The 23436-nt window shown below is 35.5% G+C and overlaps 1 protein-coding gene across 6 annotated transcripts in view; it reads right to left on the bottom strand.

Annotated features, from left to right (window-relative positions):
- Window positions 1-586: 586 nt before the first annotated feature.
- The window catches only part of AGL (amylo-alpha-1,6-glucosidase and 4-alpha-glucanotransferase), an 82537-nt gene continuing 59687 nt past the window's right edge, over window positions 587-23436 (bottom strand). For 4 of the 6 annotated variants that reach the window (XM_069598541.1, XM_069598581.1, XM_069598550.1 and 1 more), the window contains exons 28-34: window positions 16834-16969; window positions 15470-15582; window positions 14150-14361; window positions 12745-12842; window positions 10669-10756; window positions 10436-10569; window positions 587-3272 (exon numbers count right to left, since the gene is read on the bottom strand). In XM_069598541.1, coding sequence (XP_069454642.1) covers window positions 3155-3272; window positions 10436-10569; window positions 10669-10756; window positions 12745-12842; window positions 14150-14361; window positions 15470-15582; window positions 16834-16969 — 899 coding nt within the window. In that variant the 3' untranslated portion in view covers window positions 587-3154. The remainder of the gene's footprint in view (window positions 3273-10435; window positions 10570-10668; window positions 10757-12744; window positions 12843-14149; window positions 14362-15469; window positions 15583-16833; window positions 16970-23436) is intronic. The other 2 variants (XM_069598553.1, XM_069598564.1) reach the window with 1 other exon arrangement.

Genomic DNA, 23436 nt, shown 5'->3' with positions numbered 1-23436 from the left:
GCATGGGGTTCAATCTCTGTAGAGGCAGGTGGCAAAGGCCTTGTCATCGGCAATGCTCTTGGTAAGTGCCAATTTGTAGCTGACAAACCCAATAGCAGATATGCTAAGAAATATATATATTTGGAAAAAAACTGCCCAAATGACAAAGTATCAGTATTATTTAATAGCGCAAGTCTTATACAAATGGAAAAACAACCCTTGAACTGAGCAACTTAAACATGAGTTTATTATTTTGGTGCATTGAATATTTCTATAAATAAGTTTGGCAAGTTTGACCAATTCACTCATACTCATGAAAGGTAAAAATTCACAGTAGCACAAAAGATTCCAGGAAATACCTGGAGTATATATAGCTGCTAACATACTCAACATAGGTCAATTTATACATCAAGAGTTAACTTTGCTCCTAATTTCAACATGGCTAATTCAATAAATTACCAAATAGCCTAAAACTCTTCCTGTCTTTGTTTCCATACATACTGCGAAAAGATAAAGCACCCAAAATAAGCAAGTCCTGAATAAATGGTAGTAGCAAGCACCAACAAATTAGTTAACTGCTAAATAATGGAATAAATGCAAAATACAGTCCTTTAGAAAAGATTTTTATTTTCTTGGCACAGACATAAAAATGACATTTGCCTACTGGACAGAGCAGGTGAAGACATATCAGAAATGCATTACATAACGTTCATAGACAGGATGACAGTGTCATGTTTCCTCAGTTATCTGTGAAACCTATTAAATTATCACAGCATACTGGTTAAACTGACAAACTTCTCAGGTAAAAGAGTAAGACTGGTCTGAATTAATTAAGAATCAGGGCACAGAACCATTCTCAATATGTGATATAATGGTACCTCATTCAACATCACACAGGAATGAAGTATTCTATTTAAATGTTTTTTAGTCAAACAACATTTATCCCTCTAAAGTCTAAAGCTATTAATATTATTTTAACAATCTTTGATAAAATAATGTGTAACATGCTTCTTAAGCTTTAAAATAGGCCATGCAGATTATAATAATGTTCTTTCATTAATATTCCTAATAAAAATATGAATTGCTTAATTTTCTAGTGTAATATGATATCCTAAAAATGTACTGGTGAGGTGGATATTTGCCCTACCATAGATAACCCAATATGGCTATGTTTTTAAAATTGTCAGCTTGTTGTTATTTATTTATTAGGATTAATTTACTCATTTACTTATTTATTTATCACATTTAACCATCAGCCAGCCATTGCTTCTTGCCTTTTTTAAAACAGATTTAATGTTGGTCTTTACTTTTCTTACCACTTTTAATATAGAAGTTTAATTACAACAGAACTATGTGAATCTTTGATAACTAACGGTTCTCCCTCTCAAGGAAGGTCATTTTTCTAACCGCACAGGTTAGAGAAGGTCAGACACTGAACAATGAAGAAGGAAGGAAAACTTGGAAATCAATGCATCGTTATGTAGAAGTCAATCTGCTTTAGGTTGGGAAACCAGAAAACCGAGCTAGTTAACACTAAAGTAGGGTTGAGCATGGGTATTCGGGATCTGAAACGTTTTTATATTTTTATTACCCAGAAGTTTTAGCTTACTTGTTTTTCAATATTTTCACTCCTTCTTCATAGTTAAGGGAGTTGGGCATATGACTTCTAGTTGAGAAAAGTGTTATTGTACTACTATTTTAACTATAAATGTTACAACTGAATAATGAAATGGATTTTTGTAACTATTTTCTTTCAGCTGAAAGTATAATGATCTAATTGTGCCTTCTTGAGACAAAAAGAGATAATTAAAAAAAAATCATCTAGAAAATAAGTATTATTAAAAATGTCAAATCATACAAATGTTAAAAGTCTTTTTCCTTTTACAACTTCTCCAGATTTAAGCTATCTTAAAATCACATGGAAAACTATTCAAGTGACTTTATTGGATTCAAGATAACTGCTGAATTCATCTCTCTTTTAAGCTTGTTCTCCATGCTAAACTTGTCAACAGTTTTCAGTTAACAGGAAACCAATATAATACACTTTTATATACAAACTAAAAATATTTATTTTTAGAAAATTAATACAGTACCTTTTTCTTTAAAATTCTCATAAATATGTCTGAAGGTTTGCATTATGAAAATGTAAACCATCTCAAAGTAGGAAAGTGGAACTCAAGACTAATTTTATAAAATTTTTCTTAGAAAATAAATTTCTAATACTTTGTGATTTTTTCATATAACCTATGCATCATTAGCACAATTAAATATATGTTAAATATCCTGTTGAAATTCATTGTATTAAAAACATATTACACTATCAGTGAAAAAAATAAAAGCACATTATAAACATCTGTGCTTCACTTACAAACATATATTGTAGGTGGACATTTCCATGATTCCATATTCATTTAGTATCTTCTGAATGCAATCTTCTTTAGGCTAGATATACTACTGGAGAAGGCAATGGCAACCTACTCCAGTACTCTTGCCTGGAAAATCCCATGGACAGAGGAGCCTGGTAGGCTGAGGTCCATGGGGTTGCGAAGAGTCAGACACGACTGAGCGACTTCATTTTCACTTTTAACTTTCATGCATTGGAGAAGGAACTGGCAACCCACTCCAGTGTTCTTAACTGGAGAATCCCAGGGACGGGGGAGCCTGGTGGGCTGCTGTCTATGGAGTCGTACGGAGTCGGACACGACTGAAGTGACTTAGCAGCAGCAAATATACTATTAGTAAAAGATTGAGAAGATTAATTAACCACAGCTTATTTAGCATATATTGTTACTGAAGAAAATATATACCACCATTTAAAGATACTTTTCCATTTCTTTCATTATTACATTCTCATATTTCATTTCACTTATGTACAAAAAGAATATTACATGATTTTTCTTTTTCAAGCTATAGCTTTCAAATTTATTTATTCTAGACATCTGAGGAATACTTCTTGACAAACATTCCATTGGTAGTGGTAATTTTTTTTCTTACTCAAATCAAAAACTACAATAGCAAAACCAATGCTTTATAGTCTTACCTATTAGGGCATCAATATTATATGAATGAGATTTAAAAAGTGACTCTAGCATGTGCATATAAAACATTTACATTACATTATAACTGCATTCAACAATACAACTGATTGCATACTTAAGAAATATGCATGAGTCAACTATAAGTCATAGAGTGTTTCAAGAACAGCAGCAATTGACCAGGCTTGTGTTTCACAGCTGAAAGGACAGTATTGGCCATTCTCGTTGGTCAGCTCTGGAAGTCCTTTCCAAGGGGATCTTAAAGAAAGAAGAGCCATTTTATGAGATATAATCAAACGTATATCTTGTTGGATTAATAAAATAGGCAATACAGCTGGTGATTTTGCCTTATCTTTTAGAAAACAATCATATGTACCCATTTACTACAAAATAAAACAGGCTATACTAAAGATTATGCATAAAGAATTTAGACTGAAATTATTCTTTGACATTCAATCTTTAGGATTTAAGACTTGCAATTACAAAGGAGTCCCTTTAAGCACCGAAAACAGGAAACTACCATTACAAGTAATGTAAGTATAGAGATGAACATCCTCTCAGGCCTAATTTTATTTCTTTTAGAGTAAGTTTATGAGGCTCAAATTGTAATTATATGAATGTATTATGTTTGATCTTGACAAAATTATAAAACAAACATGAAATGATGAAGAAGGAAAAAATGATTAGGAAATGATGATTAGGGAAAAAATGCCAATTAAAAACAATCCAAATTTCTATACAAATTTCTCATTTTCTTGAATAATAGTACAGTTGATATTTATTGTATATTTACTATGTTCTAATACTAGTGCTTTATGTACATTATCTCAGTTAATACTCACGGCAACCCTGTGACATAGGTATCACTACTATTCTTCTAGAATAGAAACACATAGAACTTCAAGGAGAAGTAGGCAAATCCATAATTGTAAAATAAAATGTCACCTTTCTAGGTAACTCACAGAACAAGCAGACAGAAAATCTGTAAGTATTTTGTACAACACTAGCCTGCAATGCAGGAGACTGGAGTTCGATCATTGGGTCAGGAAGATCCCCTGGAGAAGGAAATGGCAACCCACTCCAGTATTCCTGCCTGGAAAATTCCATGGACAGAGGAGCCCTGAAGGCTATAGTCCATGGGATCACAGAGTCAGACACAACTGAGTGACTGACTAATGCTCATCAACCTAGGTGACATTTTACGAACAACCCATTCAATGTCGTGGCTTCCCTTGGAGCTCAGTTGGTAAAGACTGCCTGCAACACAGGAGACCTGGGTTCAATCCGTGGGTTGGGAAGATCCCCTGGAGAAGGAAATGGCAATCCGCTACAGTATTCTTGCCTGGAGAATCCCATGGACAGAGAAGCCTGGCGGGGCTACAGTTCATGGGGTTGTAAGAGTTGGACATGACTTAGCGACTAAACCACGCCACCATCCAATGATAACAGAAGGCACACTTTTTTACTTGCAGTTTAGTAACCTAGTTAGAACATATTTTGAGTTATAAAATAAGTATCAATCAGTTTAGAAAGATTAGTCATATAAAATACATTTTTTGACCACAACAGGATTAACTTTGAAATCAGTTATAGAAACATCTTTGGAAAATTCCTAAATATCTGAAAACTAAGTAACACCTTTATAAATAACCTATGAGTCAAAGAAGAAGCTAAAGGGAAAAACAGAAAGTATTTTCAACTGAATTGAAAAAACATAACACATCAAATTTCGGGGTATTGTTAATTTAGTACATAGAAGGAAATTTAGCACTAAGTACCTATACTAGAAAAGAAGAAAAGTCTTTAAATCAATGACCTAAACTTACACCTTGAAAAAAACAGAAAAAGATAAATAAACCTAAAGTAAGTAGAAGAGAATAATAAAAATTAGCATAGAAATTAATGAAGTAAAAACAATAATATGAAAAAATATTGATGAACTCAAAAGCTGGTTCTTTAAGAAGACCAATAAAATTGATAAGCTTCTAGTCAGGCAGATCAGGAAAAAAAGGAAAATACAACTTATCAACATCAAAAATGAGAATACTGACATTATTACAGATTCTATAGGAAATTTAAAAAGTAATAATGTACTTTAGGTGAAACCATTTCTTGATTTGTGACAAATATTTTTGATCTATCTTTTCATTTAATCTTGACAATAAGTAATGAGATATTATTATTCCCATTTTATAGATGAAGAAATTTATTTCAGAGACGTTAAGTGACTTGCTGAAAGTCACACATGAAAATTAGCAGCAAGGACAGAATTTGAATCCAAAGCTCATAGTTAAAGCTAATAAAATAGCTATAGGAAACAGTAAGAAATAAAAATGGAAAGGTAGCTGGAGAAAAAATTGTGGAAACTAAGGAATTTGGATTTCAATCTGTAACCAGTGGGGAACTGCTAAAGATTTTTAAACATAAGATTAAAATTGTGAGAGTTACATGTCAACAAGATTGAGCTTGTTTGGAGTGATATGACAAAACAGAGAGAGAAGAGTGGGAGTATGGAGGCTAATTGCCTAGTCCAGAGAAAAGGTTATGAGTTACAGACTAGGCACTGGCCAAAGAAAGGAAGATGGTGGGTTATTAAAAGGAAGAGAGCTAGAATCAATCTTGACAACTATCTGGATGTTCTGGAGAGGTAATGAAGTAAAGTTAAAAAGTACCTGGGGTGTTTGAGCTTGCAGACCACGAATAATGGTAATACTGTAACAAAGATGGGAAGCATAGGGAAAAAAAAAAACTGTGAGAGAAAATGAGTGATGGCCGAAGGACATCCAGGATAAGAAGTTTATTAAGTAGTTGAAAAGTAGAGGAGAAGTTTATGAAAGTTCAAAATTATCTGAAGAGTGAAGATGTGAGACTAGGTAAAATAACAGAAGACAAGATAGACAGGAAAGAAGATCAAGGATAGATTTTTTTGGAGAATGAATGTGTTTTTAGGTTCCAGAAAGCAAAGCCAGAAAAACAGCAAATAGAGCCAATCGTGTAGTGGTGAAGGGCACAGTCCGTGAAACCACATTGCCTGGAGTTTAGTAAGAGTTCTACCAAATTACCTGCCATTTAACTGTGTATAAATTACTTAACTTTCTAAGCTTACATTATAAAATGGAGATAGTAGCTCATATCTGAGTATCTTGTCCATGTTACATGTACTAATAATTTAATCCTCAAAACAACACCAGCACATACCTTAAATAGATGAGGAAACAGAGGCTTAGAGAAGTTAAATAACTTGCCCACAGCCACGCAGCTACTAAGGGAAGATGTGATGATTGGAAAACAATAATAGTAGCTATCTTATATAGCTTTTTGGATGAAATGAGTAATGTTATATGAATGCATTTAGAACAATGTCTGAAGATACTAAGTACTCAAATATTATTTGCTATTATTATAATTGTTATTGTTACTAGGTTAACAAGGGAAATTTAATGCTATGGCTAGCATAGGTTTTTCATGAAAAGAGGAAAGCAGTGATATAGCCAGTCAAAGAAGAGACCTGAGAGGAAGTCATAGGATCTGGGAACCAGAAAGGATCTTCTTGAGTGGCTTCACCAGACTGGTGAGAGCAAAACAAAAGCCAGCTTGCATGCGGTGATGACTGAGCTGGTGTCAGAAAGCAAACAAAAAAACAATAAAACTAACTGCATAGAAAATGTGGATCCTGAAAAGAAAATAGAATGATAAAACAAAGTTTGAGGTAGGAACAGTATGAAGGGACTTTATTTTAGGGTAGGCTGACAGGTATCTTCATAGCTTAGGAAGGAAGGATCAAGTGGAATACCAAGTAAGGATAATCATTTGACAAGGATGTGGAACAGATAGGAAGGATGGGATTACAGGCAAAAGTAGAAAAATCAACTCTTCAGTGCAACGTATCCTTACTCTTCATGGAAAAAAGGGAAGAAAGAAAAGTAATGCAAATATTGAAAAATATTGTGGTGCAATAAAGGTCAGAACATAAGAATGATTACATTACAAAGACTTCAGACTTAATCTCTAGATGAGGTAGAAGTGTGACAGGACTAACGTTTCTGTGACTGCTGCTGCTGCTGCTCAGTCACTTCAGTCGTGTCCGACTCTGTGAGACCCCATAGACGGCAGCCCACCAGGCTCCCCCGTCCCTGGGATTCTCCAGGCAAGAACACTGGAGTGGGTTGCCATTTCCTTCTCCAATGCATGAACGTGAAAAGTGAAAGTGAAGTCGCTCAGTCGTGTCCGACTCTTCGTGACCCCATGGACCTCAGCCTACCAGGCTCCTCCGTCCATGGAATTTTCCAGGCAAGAGTACCGGAATGGGTTGCCATTGCCTTCTCCATTTCTGTGACTGTATTTAAGCTAATGAAAATAGCTTTGAAAAAAATTTTTTGACAACATTCATGGTGATAGATGGAAGCCCCATGTGTTCCTGTAGTAGAGGAGATAAAATCTATGTTGCTCATGCATATTATAAATATGATATATGTACATCATATAAGGTGTACATATATCTAGGTTTAATCTAGAATTTGTAAAATTAAGATAGATTTTGACCGAGTTATATCATCTTAAAAAGGCAGGTAACTCCAATACAATTTATCTGCTAATAGTTCAGACAATGGAGAAGGCAATGGCACCCCACTCCAGTGTTCTCGCCTGGAAAATCCCATGGACGGAGGAGCCTGGAAGGCTACAGTCCATGGGGTCGCTGAGGGTCGGACAGGACTGAGCGACTTCACTTTCAGTTTTCACTTTCATGCATTAGAGAAGGAAATGGCAACCCACTCCAGTGTTCTTGCCTGGAGAATCCCAGGGACAGGGGAGCCTGGTGGACTGCCGTCTATGGGGTCGCACAGAGTTGGACACGACTGAAGCGACTTTGCAGCAGCAGCAGCAGTTCAGACAAAGGACATGACAAATGGGTTTGAAACACTCAAAACACCAACACTGATATTTTAATTATAATACTATAAAACCATTTATTAAAATATTTATCAATATATGTTTAAATAGGTGAACTCAAAAGGCCAGGCCTTAGACCTTTAGTTCCTGTATATATCCTGTGCTAACCATATCAAAAAATATTAGATAAATTTTAAAAATCAAAGGCTTTTCCCCCTCATACAAATCATGCTCTATCAAGCGTTTAAACAACAATCTAAAATAATTAAAATAAGGTGAAAATTACATAGAACTTGTGTTAAACAGTAAAGCTTTCAAATTTCATTGTGATACACAGAATATACAGAAATGAATTCTATGGAAATGCCATTTACTTAATAGCTAATAAACTGACTAAACACTAAGTTCAGTTCAGTCGCTCAGTCGTGTCTCACTCTTTGCAACCCCATGAATCACAGCACGCCAGGCCTCCCTGTCCATCACCAACTCCTAGAGTTTACTCAAATGCATGTCCATTGAGTCAATGATGCCATCCAACCATCTCATCCTCTGTCATCCCCTTCTCCTCCCTCCTTCAATCTTTTCCAGCATCAGGGTCTTTTCCAGTGACTCAGTTCTTCGCATCAGGTGGGCAAAGTATTGGAGTTTCAGCTTCAGCATCAGTTCTTCAAATGAATATTCAGGACTGGTTTCCTTTAGGATGGACGGGTTGGATCTCCTTGCAGTGCAAGGGACTCCCAAGTCTTCTCTAAAACCACAGTTCAAAAGCATCAATTCTTTGGGGCTCAGCTTTCTTTATAGTCCAACCCTCACATCCATATATGACTACAGGAAAAACAACAGCCTTGACTAGAAGAACCTTTTTTGGCAAAGTAATGTCTGCTTTTTAATATGCTGTCTAGGTTGGATATAACTTTCCTTCCAAGGAGCAAGCGTCTTTTAATTTCATGGCTGCAATCACCATCTGCAGTGATTTTAGAGCCCCCCAAAATAAAGTCTGACACTGTTTCTACTGTTTCCCCATTTATTTCCCATGAAGTGATGGGACCACATGCCATGATCTTCGTTTTCTGAATCTTGAGCTTTAAGCCAACTTTTTCGCTCTCCTCTTTCACTTTCATCAAGAGGCTCTTTAGGTCTTCTTCACTTCCTGCCATAAGGGTGGTGTCATTTGCATATCTGAAGTTATTGATATTTCTCCCAGCAATCTTGATTCCAGCTTGTGCTTTATCCAGTCCAGTGTTTCTCATGATGTACTCTGCATACAAGTTAAATAAGCAGGGTGACAATATACAGCCTTGATGGACTCCTTTCATGATTTGGAACCAGTCTGTTGTTCCATGTCCAGTTCTAACTGTTGCTTCCTGACCCGCATACAGATTTTTCAAGAGGCAGGTCAGGTGGTCTGGTATTCCCACCTCTTTAAGAAATTTCCATAGTTTGTTGTGATCCACACAGTCAAAGGCTTTGGCATAGTCATTAAAGCAGAAGTAGATGTTTTTTCTGGAATTCTCTTGCTTTTTCGATTATCCAACAGATGTTGGCAATTTGATCCCTGGTTCCTCTGCCTTTTCTAAAACCAGCTTGAACATCTGGAATTTCATGGTTCATGTCCTGTTGAAGCCTGGCTTGGAGAATTTTGAGAATTACTTTACTAGCGTGTGAGATGAGTGCAATTGTGTGGTAGTTTGAGCATTCTTTGGCATTGCCTTTCTTTGGGATTGGAATGAAAACTGCCCTTTTCCAGTCCTGTGGGCACTGCTGAGTTTTCCCAATTTGCTGGCATATTGAGTGCAGCACTTTCACAGCATCATCTTTCAGGATTTGAAAGAGCTCAACTGGAATTGCATCACCTGCACTAGCTTTGTTTTTAGTGATGCTTTCTAAGGCCCACTTGACTTCACATTCCAGGTTGTCTGTCTCTAGGTGACTGATCATACCATCGTGATTATCTGGGTTTGAAGATCTTTTTTGTACAGTTCTTCTGTGTATCCTTGCCACCTCTTCTTAATATCTTCTGCTTCTGTTAGGTCCATACCATTTCTGTCCTTTATTGTACACATCTTTTCATGAAATGTTCCTTTGGTATCTCTAATTTTCTTGAAAAGATCTCCTCTATTTCTTTGTACTGATCACTGAGGAAGGCTTTCTTATCTCTCCTTGCTATTCTTTAGAACTCTGCATTCAAATGGGTATATCTTTCCTTTTCTCCTTTGCTTTTCGCTTCTCTTTTTTTCACAGCTATTTGTAAGGCCTCCTCAAACAGCCATTTTGCTTTTTTGCATTTCTTTTTCTTGGGGATGGTCTTGATCTCTTTCTCCTGTACAATGTCATGAACCTCTGTCCATAGTTCTTTAGGCACTCTGTTTATCAGAGCTAATCCCTTGAATCTATTTGTCACTTCCACTGTATAATCGTAAGGGATTTGAATTAGGTCATACCTGAATGGTCTAGTCGTTTTCCTTACTTTCTTCAATTTAAGTCTAAACACTATATACTAGTTTCAGAAATTACATGCTCTGATGACTTACCTCTCAAGATGAACATAATGTCGAGAAAGAACATTTTTAACCAAGAATATAGTTTTTGCAGTAGTCTCTGGACCCATCAATCTGGAAAAGTACAATTTTGCACGAAGAAAATACCCAACAGGCCACAGCCACTCCTGAAAAATTTAAAAGTGAAGAGAAAAGAGCTGTGAATATCTAAAATTCTTTGAAAAATAACAAATTGAAAACTCAAGGAAATCAAAAGAAATTCTTACAGGTCCTTGGTGATAATTGAAACCTTTAGCAAGATTATAGTTGTCATTGTCTAAGGCATTGTCATAAGTTCCACAGTAAACCATATCACTGCAAAATGATTGAAATTTAGGTTAAAAAAAATCAGACATTATATAAAAAGCATTAGAAAAATTTCCTAATGGAAAAGGCAAGAAATAATAAAATTATTTTATCTTCCAGTCTATAGACTAAAGCTCATCATCCACCTAACCCTGAATTAGTATATACTGAGTTCAGAATGTGTTAGGGGATGATTAACAAATGCTTAATACCTAATACAAAAAATATAAAATATTCAGATATCTTGCTTCCAAAGAGACACTAAATATTGGTTAAAGTTAATTATTTCACTTGTGCTTAGCCACTTAGTTGTAGTCGACTCTTTGGGATCCCATGGACTGTAGCCTGCCAGACTCCTCTGTCTATGGAATTCTCCAGGCAAGAATACTGGAATGGGTAACCATTCCCTTCTCCAGCATTATCTTCTCGACCCAGGGATTAAACTTGGGTTTCCTGCATTGCAGGCAGATTCCTTACTGTCTGAGCCACAAGGGAAGCCCTTAATATACTTATAACAATTAAAATATACACACAATAATTTGAATTAGTAAATATTAATGATAAAGTTTTACTAATTATTATATATTAGAAAGGCTGTTTTTTAAACTTCTCCATTAAGTTATTTTAAAATTAAGTAAAATTGGTAGATTGCCAGATTATAAATAGCAACTAAATATAATTACACATTTTTACAAACTAAACAAAGTTACAAACACTGCAATATTTAATACAAGATAGTTATCTATACTCTCTTTAATTAAATTATTGCTTTTTTTCTTTTAGTAAGATAGATAGACCTTATCACATGCTTTTTCTGTGGGTTTTAGTTCTGACCAGTGGTTCTTACAACCTCAGAAAACATTGAGAATACTTTGGAATGCAGATAAGTTCACACATATAAAATTTTGCATCTCAAGAGAGAAATGAGTAAACAATACGTTAGGAAAAATCTACAAAGGTAAGGCTACAACAAAATGGGAATCTCTCACATATGAAACAGAAAGCAAATGATGATGGGAATCAAATTTTAAAGTAAAACAATAGAAGAAAAATAGAAACATCATTGTGAACTCAAGAAAAAATAAAAATTGGAAGAGAAAAGAAATGCAAAATGAGATAAACATTTAATCATAAAAACAAAATTATTCATTGGCTTAAATAAAAACAGTGATACTGTTTAGAGAAAATGGAAAGGGTTCAGGGCGAGATAACGACACAGTTAAATCTGTCATCAAAAGAAGTGATGTGATCTGTCATCACAAGAAGTAAGCAAATAACATCTAATATTTAAAGGAATCAAGAAATAGCTACAAACACACACTATTTAGAATTATAGGAGGAACTACTAGGAGTAACAACTTCTAAAATAAATATTGTCTCTGAGGAAACCATACATCTATGCTTCCAATGTTTATAATAATCATATATGACTTTTATGATCAGAAAAAAATAGGCATTAGAAAATATTCATATGACATCTTAGTTTTATAAAGTTAAAATTCTTTTATTGATTATTGAATTTAGGACAAGCCTACTTTGAACACTGATGATTATTGAAGATGTTGTTGCTGTTTAGTTGTTAAGTCGTTTCTGACTCTTTGCGACCCCATGGACTGTAGCCCCCTAGGCTCCTCTGTCCATGGGATTCTCCAACCAAGAATACTGGAGTGGGTTGGTGTCCTTCTCCAGGGGATCTTCCTGAACCAGGGATCGGGGCTCACATCTCCTACACTGGCAGGTGGGTTGTTTACCACTGAGCTAGTAGGGGAGCCCCTTAATGAAGATATAGAAGGTATTTTTAAAAATTCAGTTTGAATGCAACTTTAATTGATAAGCAAAAAAAATTATGATGTGATGAAATAAAATATCAACACCATTCTTAACACCCATATTTCGACTTACTCTGAATTCATAGTTTTCATGCCAATACTAATATAATTTAATATAAATATACATTAAATATAATATGAACTACATTCTTAATACTTATAACTTACTCTGGATCCAAAGTTTTCATGCCAAGAGGACCAAGCAATTTTTTTTCTGCAATCTCCAAGGCCTTCCATGCTTTTTGGGTAGTAAAGAGCTCAGGGGCCTAATAAATGTTAAAAACAAATATACAAACTTTTTGAGATCACAGAAGAATTAGTGTCTACCCACATTAGAAAAAAAAAAAACTATAAACTTGGAAAATAATGAAAACTTTAAAAATACAGTGCTGGTCCAGAAGATCAAGCGTAGATGTCTAATCAGAACTAATTCTATCAGGCTGACTTGGGAGCACTGATCTTGGCCTTAGAGGCTAGGAAAGCTGTTTGGGGTGATTGTTTCCTTGTGTCACTTTAAGAAAGTTGACTAGTTCCAAAAGGAAGTTGCCGTAGCGCCAATGAAGGCAGAACATAAGATTTACATTATCTTCCTTTAAGTTCACCTGGAACTCATTTTTCGCTTTTAGTGTCATAATGAAACACAGAAGGATATGCACTGGAATAGTATGAGCACATTTACTTGTGATATAGAGAAGGAGAGAAAGATGACTAAGTGATTAAAAATCCACATTAAATTTAAATGTTAAATAAAATCAATGTACACTGAACCAAAGCTACCTTTATGTACTTTTGTATTTTTATTCTACTATAATTAATAATACAATATTTAATACTCTTTTTGACAAGCTGGCACCATCTGGACACAGATGTTGAACACATACCTTCTTTGTTTCACTGTACTTTATTTTTAGACTAAAGTATAGATAAAAAAGGAGAGTAGAGCATTCTTGAGTAGACAGAACTAATTAGAACAATACAGCAACAGCAAAAAGCAGAATGTGAATTGAAGCTACTCATATTAGTTCATTAGTCCAGATGTTTCCAACTAGTGAGCTGAGGCATGGCACAGGTGTGCTGAGAAACAGACGCCCTCGGCTTTCCCCACAGCTGGGTGGGGTCTGGGGCTCAATGAAGTGGGTGGATCTGGCAGCAACCTAATCCATTTCACCCAGTGTGCTGTACAAATATCATCATTTTCCTTTTTTAAAAATCATCATTTCCTATGTGTTATGACGTAAAAACATTGAGAAGAACTTCATTACTGATAACCCATTATTTTCTATTTTTTGACATCAAATGTGATAGTTAAGGGTGTTATGCTTTATTCATTAGAAAAGACCATATGGTCTATGACCATACCACTCTGAATGCGCCCGATCTCCTCTGATCTTGGAAGCTAAGTAGGGTTGGGCCTGGTCAGTACTTGGATGTGAGAAAAGACCATAGAAAACTAGCTAGTAAATAACTCACTTTTTAACAGTTCAATGAATTTGAGAACAAATGAGAATAAAGAACTAAATAAACCCTATCATAACATTTTTGAACTTTGAAAAGAACAAAGCAAATTACTCACCACAACCATTGCTATGGTAAAATTTGGCCTGAGCTGGTAGTCACACCAAGGGCTTGATGCTCCATAGCTATCTTTGTATATGCCCCGCTTGTGCACCAGATTAGGATGCTTTTCATTGACATCTGAAGGGTCTTCTGACACATAAAATAACTTTTCAAAGTTCTCTTGTATTTTTCTGTTCCATTCATCATATGAGACTCTCACAGACTTTCCTGAAACATTAAAAAGACCTGGTAGTGTTAAGCATTCAGAGAAACTCATACATTTAGTTAAAGCTGAAGAATAATATTTAGTCAATAAATTATACACTTTTTTGGAAAAGTGTTAGGGTCTTTTGAAGGACACTAGCCAGAAATTAAAAATTATCTTTCACTGTTATTACTGAAAAAGGATTAGACTCCAACAAATGATCCCAGATCATTTGTCTTTGTTTGGATCACTCTTACTATTGATAAAATTACCTTTATTGAGCACTTGAAAGGAGGCTAGTCTGAACTGAGACATGCTAGAAGTGTAAAATATATACTGTATTTCTAAGACACAGTATGCCTCAAAAGAATGTAAAACAGTTGTGAATAATTTCATAGTGATTACATGTTGAAATAATATTTGGTATATACTAAGTTAATGAAAATATAATCATTAATTAATTTCACCTGTTTCTTTTAACTTTTAAAAATATAGATACGAGAAAATTTTAAATTATGTATGTGGCTTAAATTATATTTCTATTGGACAGCACTGTTCCAGAAAAAAGGAGATGTAAAGATTTCATAATTATTAACAAAAACGACCTGATCATAGTCATATCAAGGAAAAAAAAACAAGTATGAGGCTATTCATATGTTAATTCAAAGTTGCTTTAAAAATATAGTTAGTAATCAGGTTTGTTACAATTTTCATACTAGTAAATTAATGGTTTGTCTTTCGTTTTAATTTTAAGGGTTTTTACTAGTTCATTGAGTCCGGAGAAGGCAATGGCACCCCACTCCAGTACTCTTGCCTGGAAAATCCCATGGACGGAGGAGCCTGGTAGGCTGCAGTCCATGGGGTCGCTAAGAGTCGGACACGACTGAGCGACTTCACTTTCACTTTCACTTTGCACTTTCATGCATTGGAGAAGGAACTGGCAACCCACTCCAGTGTTCTTGCCTGGAGAATCCCAGGGATGGGGGAGCCTGGTGGGCTGCCGTCTACAGGGTCGCACAGAGTCGAACACGACTGAAGTGACTTAGCAGTTCATTGAGTCACATGATGATTATGTAGATTAAACATATAGACAGTATTGGACTTTCTTTGCAAACAAAAGAAATAGCTTACCATGTCTTTTCACTGTAACATAATGATAAGGAAAAATATTTTTTTGGGATAATTCCAGCAACCAACGAACAGCAGATTTACTCAGGCCCACAATTTCCACAGCAGATCCATCTCTAAAATTAAAAATAAATTTTACTCTGTGACAATGAGTAATTAAAGCACTATTTAAAGGGCATTCATAAAAATAATTTTGAAGAATTATATAACTAATGCATTATAAAAATGACTATAAAAATCCTTACTTTATAGGAAAGGAAAGTGAAGTCACTCAGTCTTGTTTGACTCTTTGCGACCCCATGGACTGTAGCCCTACCAGGCTCCTCCATCCATGGGATTTTCCAGGCAAGAATACTGGAGTGGGTTGCCATTTCCTTCTCCAGGAGATCTTCCCAACCCAGGGATTGAACCTGGGTCTCCCGCATTGAAGGCAGATGCTTTACCGTCTGAGCCACCAGGAAAGTCCATTACTTTATAGGAAGTGTGTGGCATATATAAGAAATTTCTCCTTTTATTACTTTTGGATTGTTTAGCATCTTATTTTTTAAAAAATTCTAAAGTAGAATACAGATTATGGAATAAAAGGAGTTAGCTTCTGGAAAAAGGCAGAAGTAGGAATCAAAGAATATTGAGACAGAATTCCAGAGAAAAGATAGAAAATATAGGATATAGGACTACAGAAAGCCAGGGAAGGTGAGCATCATAATTTGAAAGCTCATTTTTAAGGAAAATGAAAGGAAAGTTCAAGCTCTAATAAATCATCAAAATAAACAGGTTTTTAAAAAGAACATGCAAAATACATAATGACAACTTCTATTTAACAATTTTTTTGACATTTCTGGTTGAAGATAAAATCTGGATAAGAAAATAGTTTCTTAGACTTGATACTATAGTAAGAACTTAAAATAATAAAAAGAAATGATGAGATAAAAGATTAAAAAATTAAAGGGAAAATATTTAGAAAGTGAAAGGATTTCATAAAAGACAGGACAACTGGTTGTTTTCTGTATTTACAAGAGATAATAATAATGAAGTATTTATAACAGTGAAAATACTTCAGGCTATAAAGAAATGTCTTAACCATGGGGATAATGAATCATAAAACTTTCCTTTGAGGTGCTTGTAGGGGATCAATCCATGAGAACATCCAGAAGAGAACAGACAGCTTTACCTGATGACATATCAAGAGGATTGTATATGTGTATATTGGGGGAGAGAAAGGAGTACGGGGAAGAGGAAGTGGGAGGAAGGAAGGAAAATTTTGACTGATTTAAGAAGAACACTTCATGGTTAATAGAATAAAAGATCCCATAAGTGTATCACTTTACAAATGATATAATTATATAAACACTATAAATAAACACTACCTTGGCGTGGCTGGGATTCCTTTGTTTCTAGCTCTGTCACTTTCTCCCATTTTATCCATCCATGTACCGCAATTGAAGCGATTTCCTCCATAAACAAATCCTGTTTCTTCATCAACCCCTGCAGTAATATTAAAACCTAAAAATAAAAATAAATCATTTATAAAATTTAAAAGGAATATAATAAATTAGGAAAACTACTCTGGAGATCAATTTGGTAATACCTTAAAAGTTGAAGATGTGCAAATCAAAACTACAATGAAGTATTATGTTATACCTGTCAGAATGGCTATCATCAAAAAGTCTACCAATTACAAATGTTGGAGAGGATGTGGATAAAAGGGTACCCATGTACAATACTGGTGGGAAAGTAAATTGGTGCAGCCACTATATTTTTAATACACAAGATAGGTCATGTCATTCATGTTCAAAACTGTTCACTGGCTCATTTCAGTATGAAAATTCCTTAAAAAACTAAAAATAGAACTACCATATGATCCAGTAATTCCACTCCTGGACACATATCCAGAAAAGATGAAAACTGTAATTCAAGAAGATACATACATTCAATTCAAGAAGATACCCTAATATTTATAGCAGCACTATTTACAATAGCCAAGACATGAAAACAACCTAAATGCCCACCAACAGATGAATGGATAAAGAAGATGTGGTGTATATATACACACACACACACACACACACACACACACACACACAATGATCTACTTTAATATAAATTTGTTTGAGTACTGGTGAGATTGAATGCTTCCCTTATGTTTATTAATGGATGGTTGATGCACCTCCTTGGGCAAGCTCCTTTTACCTCCTGTTCCTATTTCCTCTATTATGAGCTAGGAATAGAGGTACCAGTTTCTGGAAAATGTTTGTCAAGTGATACACAAAGGCAAAGAGCTTTTTAATTTACCTGATACTAAATAACCAGACAGTCAATGTTTAGTGACTAAATCTCAGAGATTTGGCCACAAAGTCAGAAGAATGCACACAAAAAGGTACACAGGTCAAAATGACTATGAATGAACAGGTTGTTTCAAATGCATATAGTGAATAGAAAATCTGTCTTTGCACTTCCTGATGAGCTGCCAAAGTATTCCAGGCTGTTGGTGCCTTTTCCATAATCAACCCTGGAGAAACTACAGAGAAGTATGTGTGAGGTACTGATGTGAAGAACTCACATAATGTTTGGGAGAAACTAATGAAATCAGGTGAGACATGACCAGCCTCTCTGGACTTTTCTTTTACCTTGGCTCTTAAAGCTGTTGTTTTACAACTTAAGAAGACTGCTACAGAGAACTAATAATCAAGGGAATATGAGCTTATTGGGAAAAGACAAACCTTCCATAGCAGAGGAATCTAATGACTAGATGAGATGAGTAACATATTTCACATGAAACAGAATTACTGTATCCATAGCACACAATAAGCAAAACAAATATCCTCAAACATAAGCAAGATATTATTAACATGAAGTAGGAACAAAAGACATTAAAAATGACTAAGTGGAGGTGTTAGGCCTGGAATTTTTAATAGTTGAAATAAGGAAAACAGTAAAGTGATAATAAAGGGACTAAGTAGTAGATGGATATAGCTAAGAGTGAAATTAGTAAGACGGAAGACAAGATGGAAAAATTCTCCAAAGGCAGCAGGAGTGGTTAAAGGCAGACAACAGAAGAAAAGCTGAAGAGATAGAAACAGACAAGAAGATACCCAGACAAAAGTAGCCCCAGAAAGTGAAAAGAAATGGTAAATCTCAGATCAATAGGGCTCACAGAGGACCACATGAAACAGATAAGAAAAGTTAGAGTAAAATCCCAAATTAAGACAAACAGATGGTTCTAAAACTTCAAAAAAGAAAGAGTAATCACTTCTAACAGAATGAGGTATGCTAAGTCACTTCAGTCGTGTCCGACTCTGTGTGACCCCATAGATGGCAGCCCACCAGGCTCCTCTGTCCCTGGGATTCTCTAGGCAAGAACACTGGAGTGGGTTGCCATTTCCTTCTCCATGAATGAGATATAGGTCCATGAAACTTTCAATAGCTATACTGGAAGTAAGACATCAATAGAATAATATTTTCTAAAGCACTGAAGAAAAAAACATTTATGTCTAATCTGTCATTCAAATATGAGGGCATAACAAAAATACTGCCAGTCATTCAAGGCCTTGGTGGGTTTGACATGTAAACTGCTGTTGTTCGGTTGGGAAATTGTGTCTGACATGCAAATTACAACTTTAACAATACTCATATAGCAACAATAAAAATATTCATATAGCAACAATAAAAATACAGCAAGATGCTGTAGATGCTGTAGTAGTAGGAATTGTTCTGAGGTTTTCATATATTAACATAAATAAATAAGCTCATTTGATTACTTCTAATAAGGAAAGAAATAAATCTTGGAGGATATAGTAACAGACGGGATGAAAAGATGATCAAATTATACATCAAAGTTTATTGTTGCCTAAAAATAGCAATAACCAAGGAAAAGACGAAGAATAGTCACAACAATTCAAACTGAAATTTCATCTAGATAATATCAAACAGGGATTGGGGGAGAGGTGCATACACCACTAAATTACTTAATCTGTTAGGGGTCAGTATAGATTTTAACAAGGAAATGAGTACAGATGTGAAAAATTAATACAGCTATAGGTCATAAAAATAAGAATCGCAGGAACAAAAATAGAATGGATTAAAGTGGAATAAATTGTTTCTTTAAAAAATATTTGTAAAATGCAAAACCACACACAGTTAATAAAAGTCAATGTGAGAGGTTATCTTTGTGATATGAAGGTTGCGTAGGATTTCTGAAATAAAATATGGGAAGGATATGATAGATAAGTTGGGAAAAGGTCTGTATAATTCTAAAATTAATGATGGACAAGTATCTAGAGTAAACCAAAAACTCCTGGTAAACAACATGAAAAATATCAGAATGCCAAAAGAAAGATGAATAAAGGTATAGAATAGGAACAAACAGTTTATAGAAAAGGAAACTTTCCAAAGATGCAATAAACATATGAGAAAATATTCAAATTTAATAACAGGAGAATCACAAGTAAAAACAACTATATATGGTTTTATAACCATATTCAGCATTAGATAATGCCAAATGATGTTGGTGGGCTTGGGGGCACAGAAGACACTTTGGTTGGTAATGGGAATAGAGACTGGTGCAGTAATTCTGGAAAAAAATGTGGTAGTGTTTAAACAAAGGGCATGAAAGTATAGTATATATAGCTCTGATATACCAATGTTAACTGAAATAAGCCAGACATAAAAGCACAAAAATGATGTAATTCCATTTATTTGAGGTACCAAGAATAATCAAATTCACAGAGACAGAAAACAGATTAGCAATTACCAGGAACTGAGGGGAGGAAAGAATGAGCAATTACTGTTAACTGGGTAGGAGTTTCAGTTTGGGATGACAAAAAGTTCTGGAGATGGATAGCAGTAATGGTGGAAAAACAGTTGAATATACTTAGAGTCACTGCACTATACACTTAAAGAAGGCTAAAATAATGTATTTTATGATAAAATGGTAAACATGTATTTTACCACATATACTTAATAGTAAAAAAAATCCAAGCAATCCAATTAGAAATGGGATAAAACAGGTTTTATCATCAAAGAAGGGGTAGGGATGGTAAATTAGCTCATGAACAGATGTTCAATACTATTAATATGAAAATGCAAATCAAAAACACAACATATAGTGGTCTAGATGTCTACCAGAATAGCTAAAAAAAAAAAAAAAGAAACCCCCCAAAAAACCCCACAAATTCTGGCAAGGATGTGGAGATATGATCTGTCCAGTTTGCTGGTGGGAGTGCAAAATGTTACAACCACTTTAGAAAACAGTCTCAGTTCAGTTCAGTTCAGTCACTGAGTCATGTCTGATTCTCTGCGACCCCATGGACTGCACCACGCCAGGTCTCCCTGTCTATCCCCAAATCCCAGAGTTTACTAAAGCTCATGTCCATTGAGTCAGTGATGCCATCCAACCATCTCATCCTCTGTTGTCCTCTTCTCCTCCCGCCTTCAATCTTTCCCAGCATCAGGGTCTTTTCAAATGAGTCAGTTCTTCCCATCAGGTGGCTGAAGTACTGGAGTTTCACTTTCAGCATCAGTCCTTCCAATGAATATTCAGGACTGATTTCCTTTAGGATGGGCTGGCTGGATCTCCTTGCAGTCGAAGGACTCTCAAGAGTCTTCTCCAACACTACAGTTTAAAAGCATCAATTCTTCGGTGCTCAGCTTTCTTTATACAACTCTCACATCCATACATGACTACTGGAAAAACCATAGCTTACACTAGATGGATTTTTGTTTTTATGTAATGTCTCTGCTTTTTAATATGCTGCCTAGGTTGGTCATAACTTTTCTTCCAAGGAGCACGTGTCTTTTAATTTCATGGCTGCAGTCACCATCTGCAGTGATTTTGGAGCCCAAAAAAGTAAGGTCTGTCACTGTTTCCACTGTTTCCCCATCTATTTGCCATGAAGTGATGGGACCACATGGCATGATCTTAGTTTTCTGAATGTTGAGTTTCAAGCCAACTTTTTCACCCTCCTCTTTCATTTTCATCAAGTGGCTCTTGAGGTCTTCTTCACTTTCTGCCATAAGGGTGGTATCATCTGCATATCTGAGGTTATTGATATTTCTCCTGGCAATCTAGATTCCAGCTTGTGCTTCACCCAGTCTAGTGTTTCTCATGATGTACTCTGCATATAAGTTAAATAATCAGGGTGACACTATACAGCCTTGACGGACTCCTTTCCCTATTTGGAACCAGTCTGTTGTTCCATGTCCAGTTCTAAAGTTGCTTCCTGGCCTGCATACAGATTTCTCAAGAGGCAGGTCAGGTGGTCTGGTATCCCATCTCTTGAAGAATTTTCCATAGTTTGTTGTGATCCACACAGTCAAAGGCTTTGGCATAGTCAATAAAGTAGAAGTAGATGTTCTTCTGGAACTCTTTTGCTTTTTTGATGATCCAACAGATTTTGGCAATTTGATCTCTCATTGATTTGATCTGGCAATTTGATCTAAATCCAGCTTGAACATCTGGAATTTCATGGTTCATGTACTGTTGAAGCCTGGCTTGGAGAATTTTGAGAATTACTTTACTAGCGTGTGAGATGAGTGCAATTGTGTGGTAGTTTGAGCATTCTTTGGCATTGCCTTTCTTTGGGATTGGAACGAAAACTGATATTTCCCAGTCCTGAAGCCACTGCTGAGTTTTCCAAATTTGCTGGCATATTGAGTGCAGCACTTTTACAGCATCATCTTTAGGATTTGAAATAGCTCAACTGGAATTCCATCACCTCCACTAGCTTTGTTCATAGTGATGTTTCCTAAAGCCCACTTGACTTCACATTCCAGGATGTCTGGCTCTATGTGACTGATCATAACATCGGGATTATATGGGTCGTGAAGATCTTTTTTGTATAGTTCTTCTGTGTATTCTTGCCTCTTCTTCTGAATATCTTTTGCTTCTTTTAGGTCCATACCATTTCTGTCCTTTATTGTGCACATCTTTGCATGAAATGTTCCTTTGGTATCTCTAATTTTCTTCAAGAGATCTCTAGTCCTTCCCATTGTGTCGTTTTCCTCTTTCTTTGCACTGATCCCTGAGGAAGGCTTTCTTATCTCTCCTTGCTATTCTCTGGAACTCTGCATTCAAATGGGTATATCTTTCTTTTTCTCCTTTGCTTTTCACTTCTCTTCTTTTCACAGCTATTTGTAAGGCCTCCTCAGACGATCATTTTGCCTTTTTGCATTTCTTTTTTTTGGGGGATGGTCTTGATCCCTGTCTCCTGTACAATGTTACAAATCTCTGTCCATAGTTCTTCAGGCATTCTATCAGATCTAATCCCTTGAATCTATTTGTCATTTCCACTGTATAATCATAAGGGATTTGATTTAGGTCATACCTGAATGATCTAGTGGTATTCCCTACTTTCTCAATTCAGAAAACAGTCTGGCAATTCCTTATAAAACAAATCATGTATATACCATATGACCCAGATTATTGGGAACAGTACATGAATCGTGAAATTCCAGACGTTCAAGCTGGATTTAGAAAAGGCAGAGGAACCAGAGATCAATTTGCCAACATCCATTGGATCATTGAAAAAGCAAGAGAGTTCCAGAAAAACATCTACTTCTACTTTATTGACTATGCCAAAGCCTTTGACTGTGTGGATCACAACAAATTATGGAAAATTCTTCAAGAGATGGGATACCAGACCACCTGACCTGCCTCTTGAGAAATCTGTATGAATGTCAGGAGCAACTTTAGAACTGGACATGGAACAACAGACTGGTTCCAAACAGGGAAAGGAGTCTGTCAAGGCTGTATAGTGTCACCCTGATTATTTAACTTATATGCAGAGTACATCATGAGAAACACTGGACTGGATGAAGCACAAGCTGGAATCTAGATTGCCAGGAGAAATATCAATAACCTCAGATATGCAGATGATACCACCCTTATGGCAGAAAGTGAAGAAGACCTAAAGAGCCACTTGATGAAAATGAAAGAGGAGGGTGAAAAAGTTGGCTTGAAACTCAACATTCAG

This window comes from Ovis canadensis, chromosome 1, assembly GCF_042477335.2.
Source record: "Ovis canadensis isolate MfBH-ARS-UI-01 breed Bighorn chromosome 1, ARS-UI_OviCan_v2, whole genome shotgun sequence".
Taxonomy (NCBI): Eukaryota; Metazoa; Chordata; class Mammalia; order Artiodactyla; family Bovidae; genus Ovis; species Ovis canadensis.
Note: the sequence above shows the minus strand (reverse complement) of the source record. Positions and strands in the feature narration are given on the sequence as shown.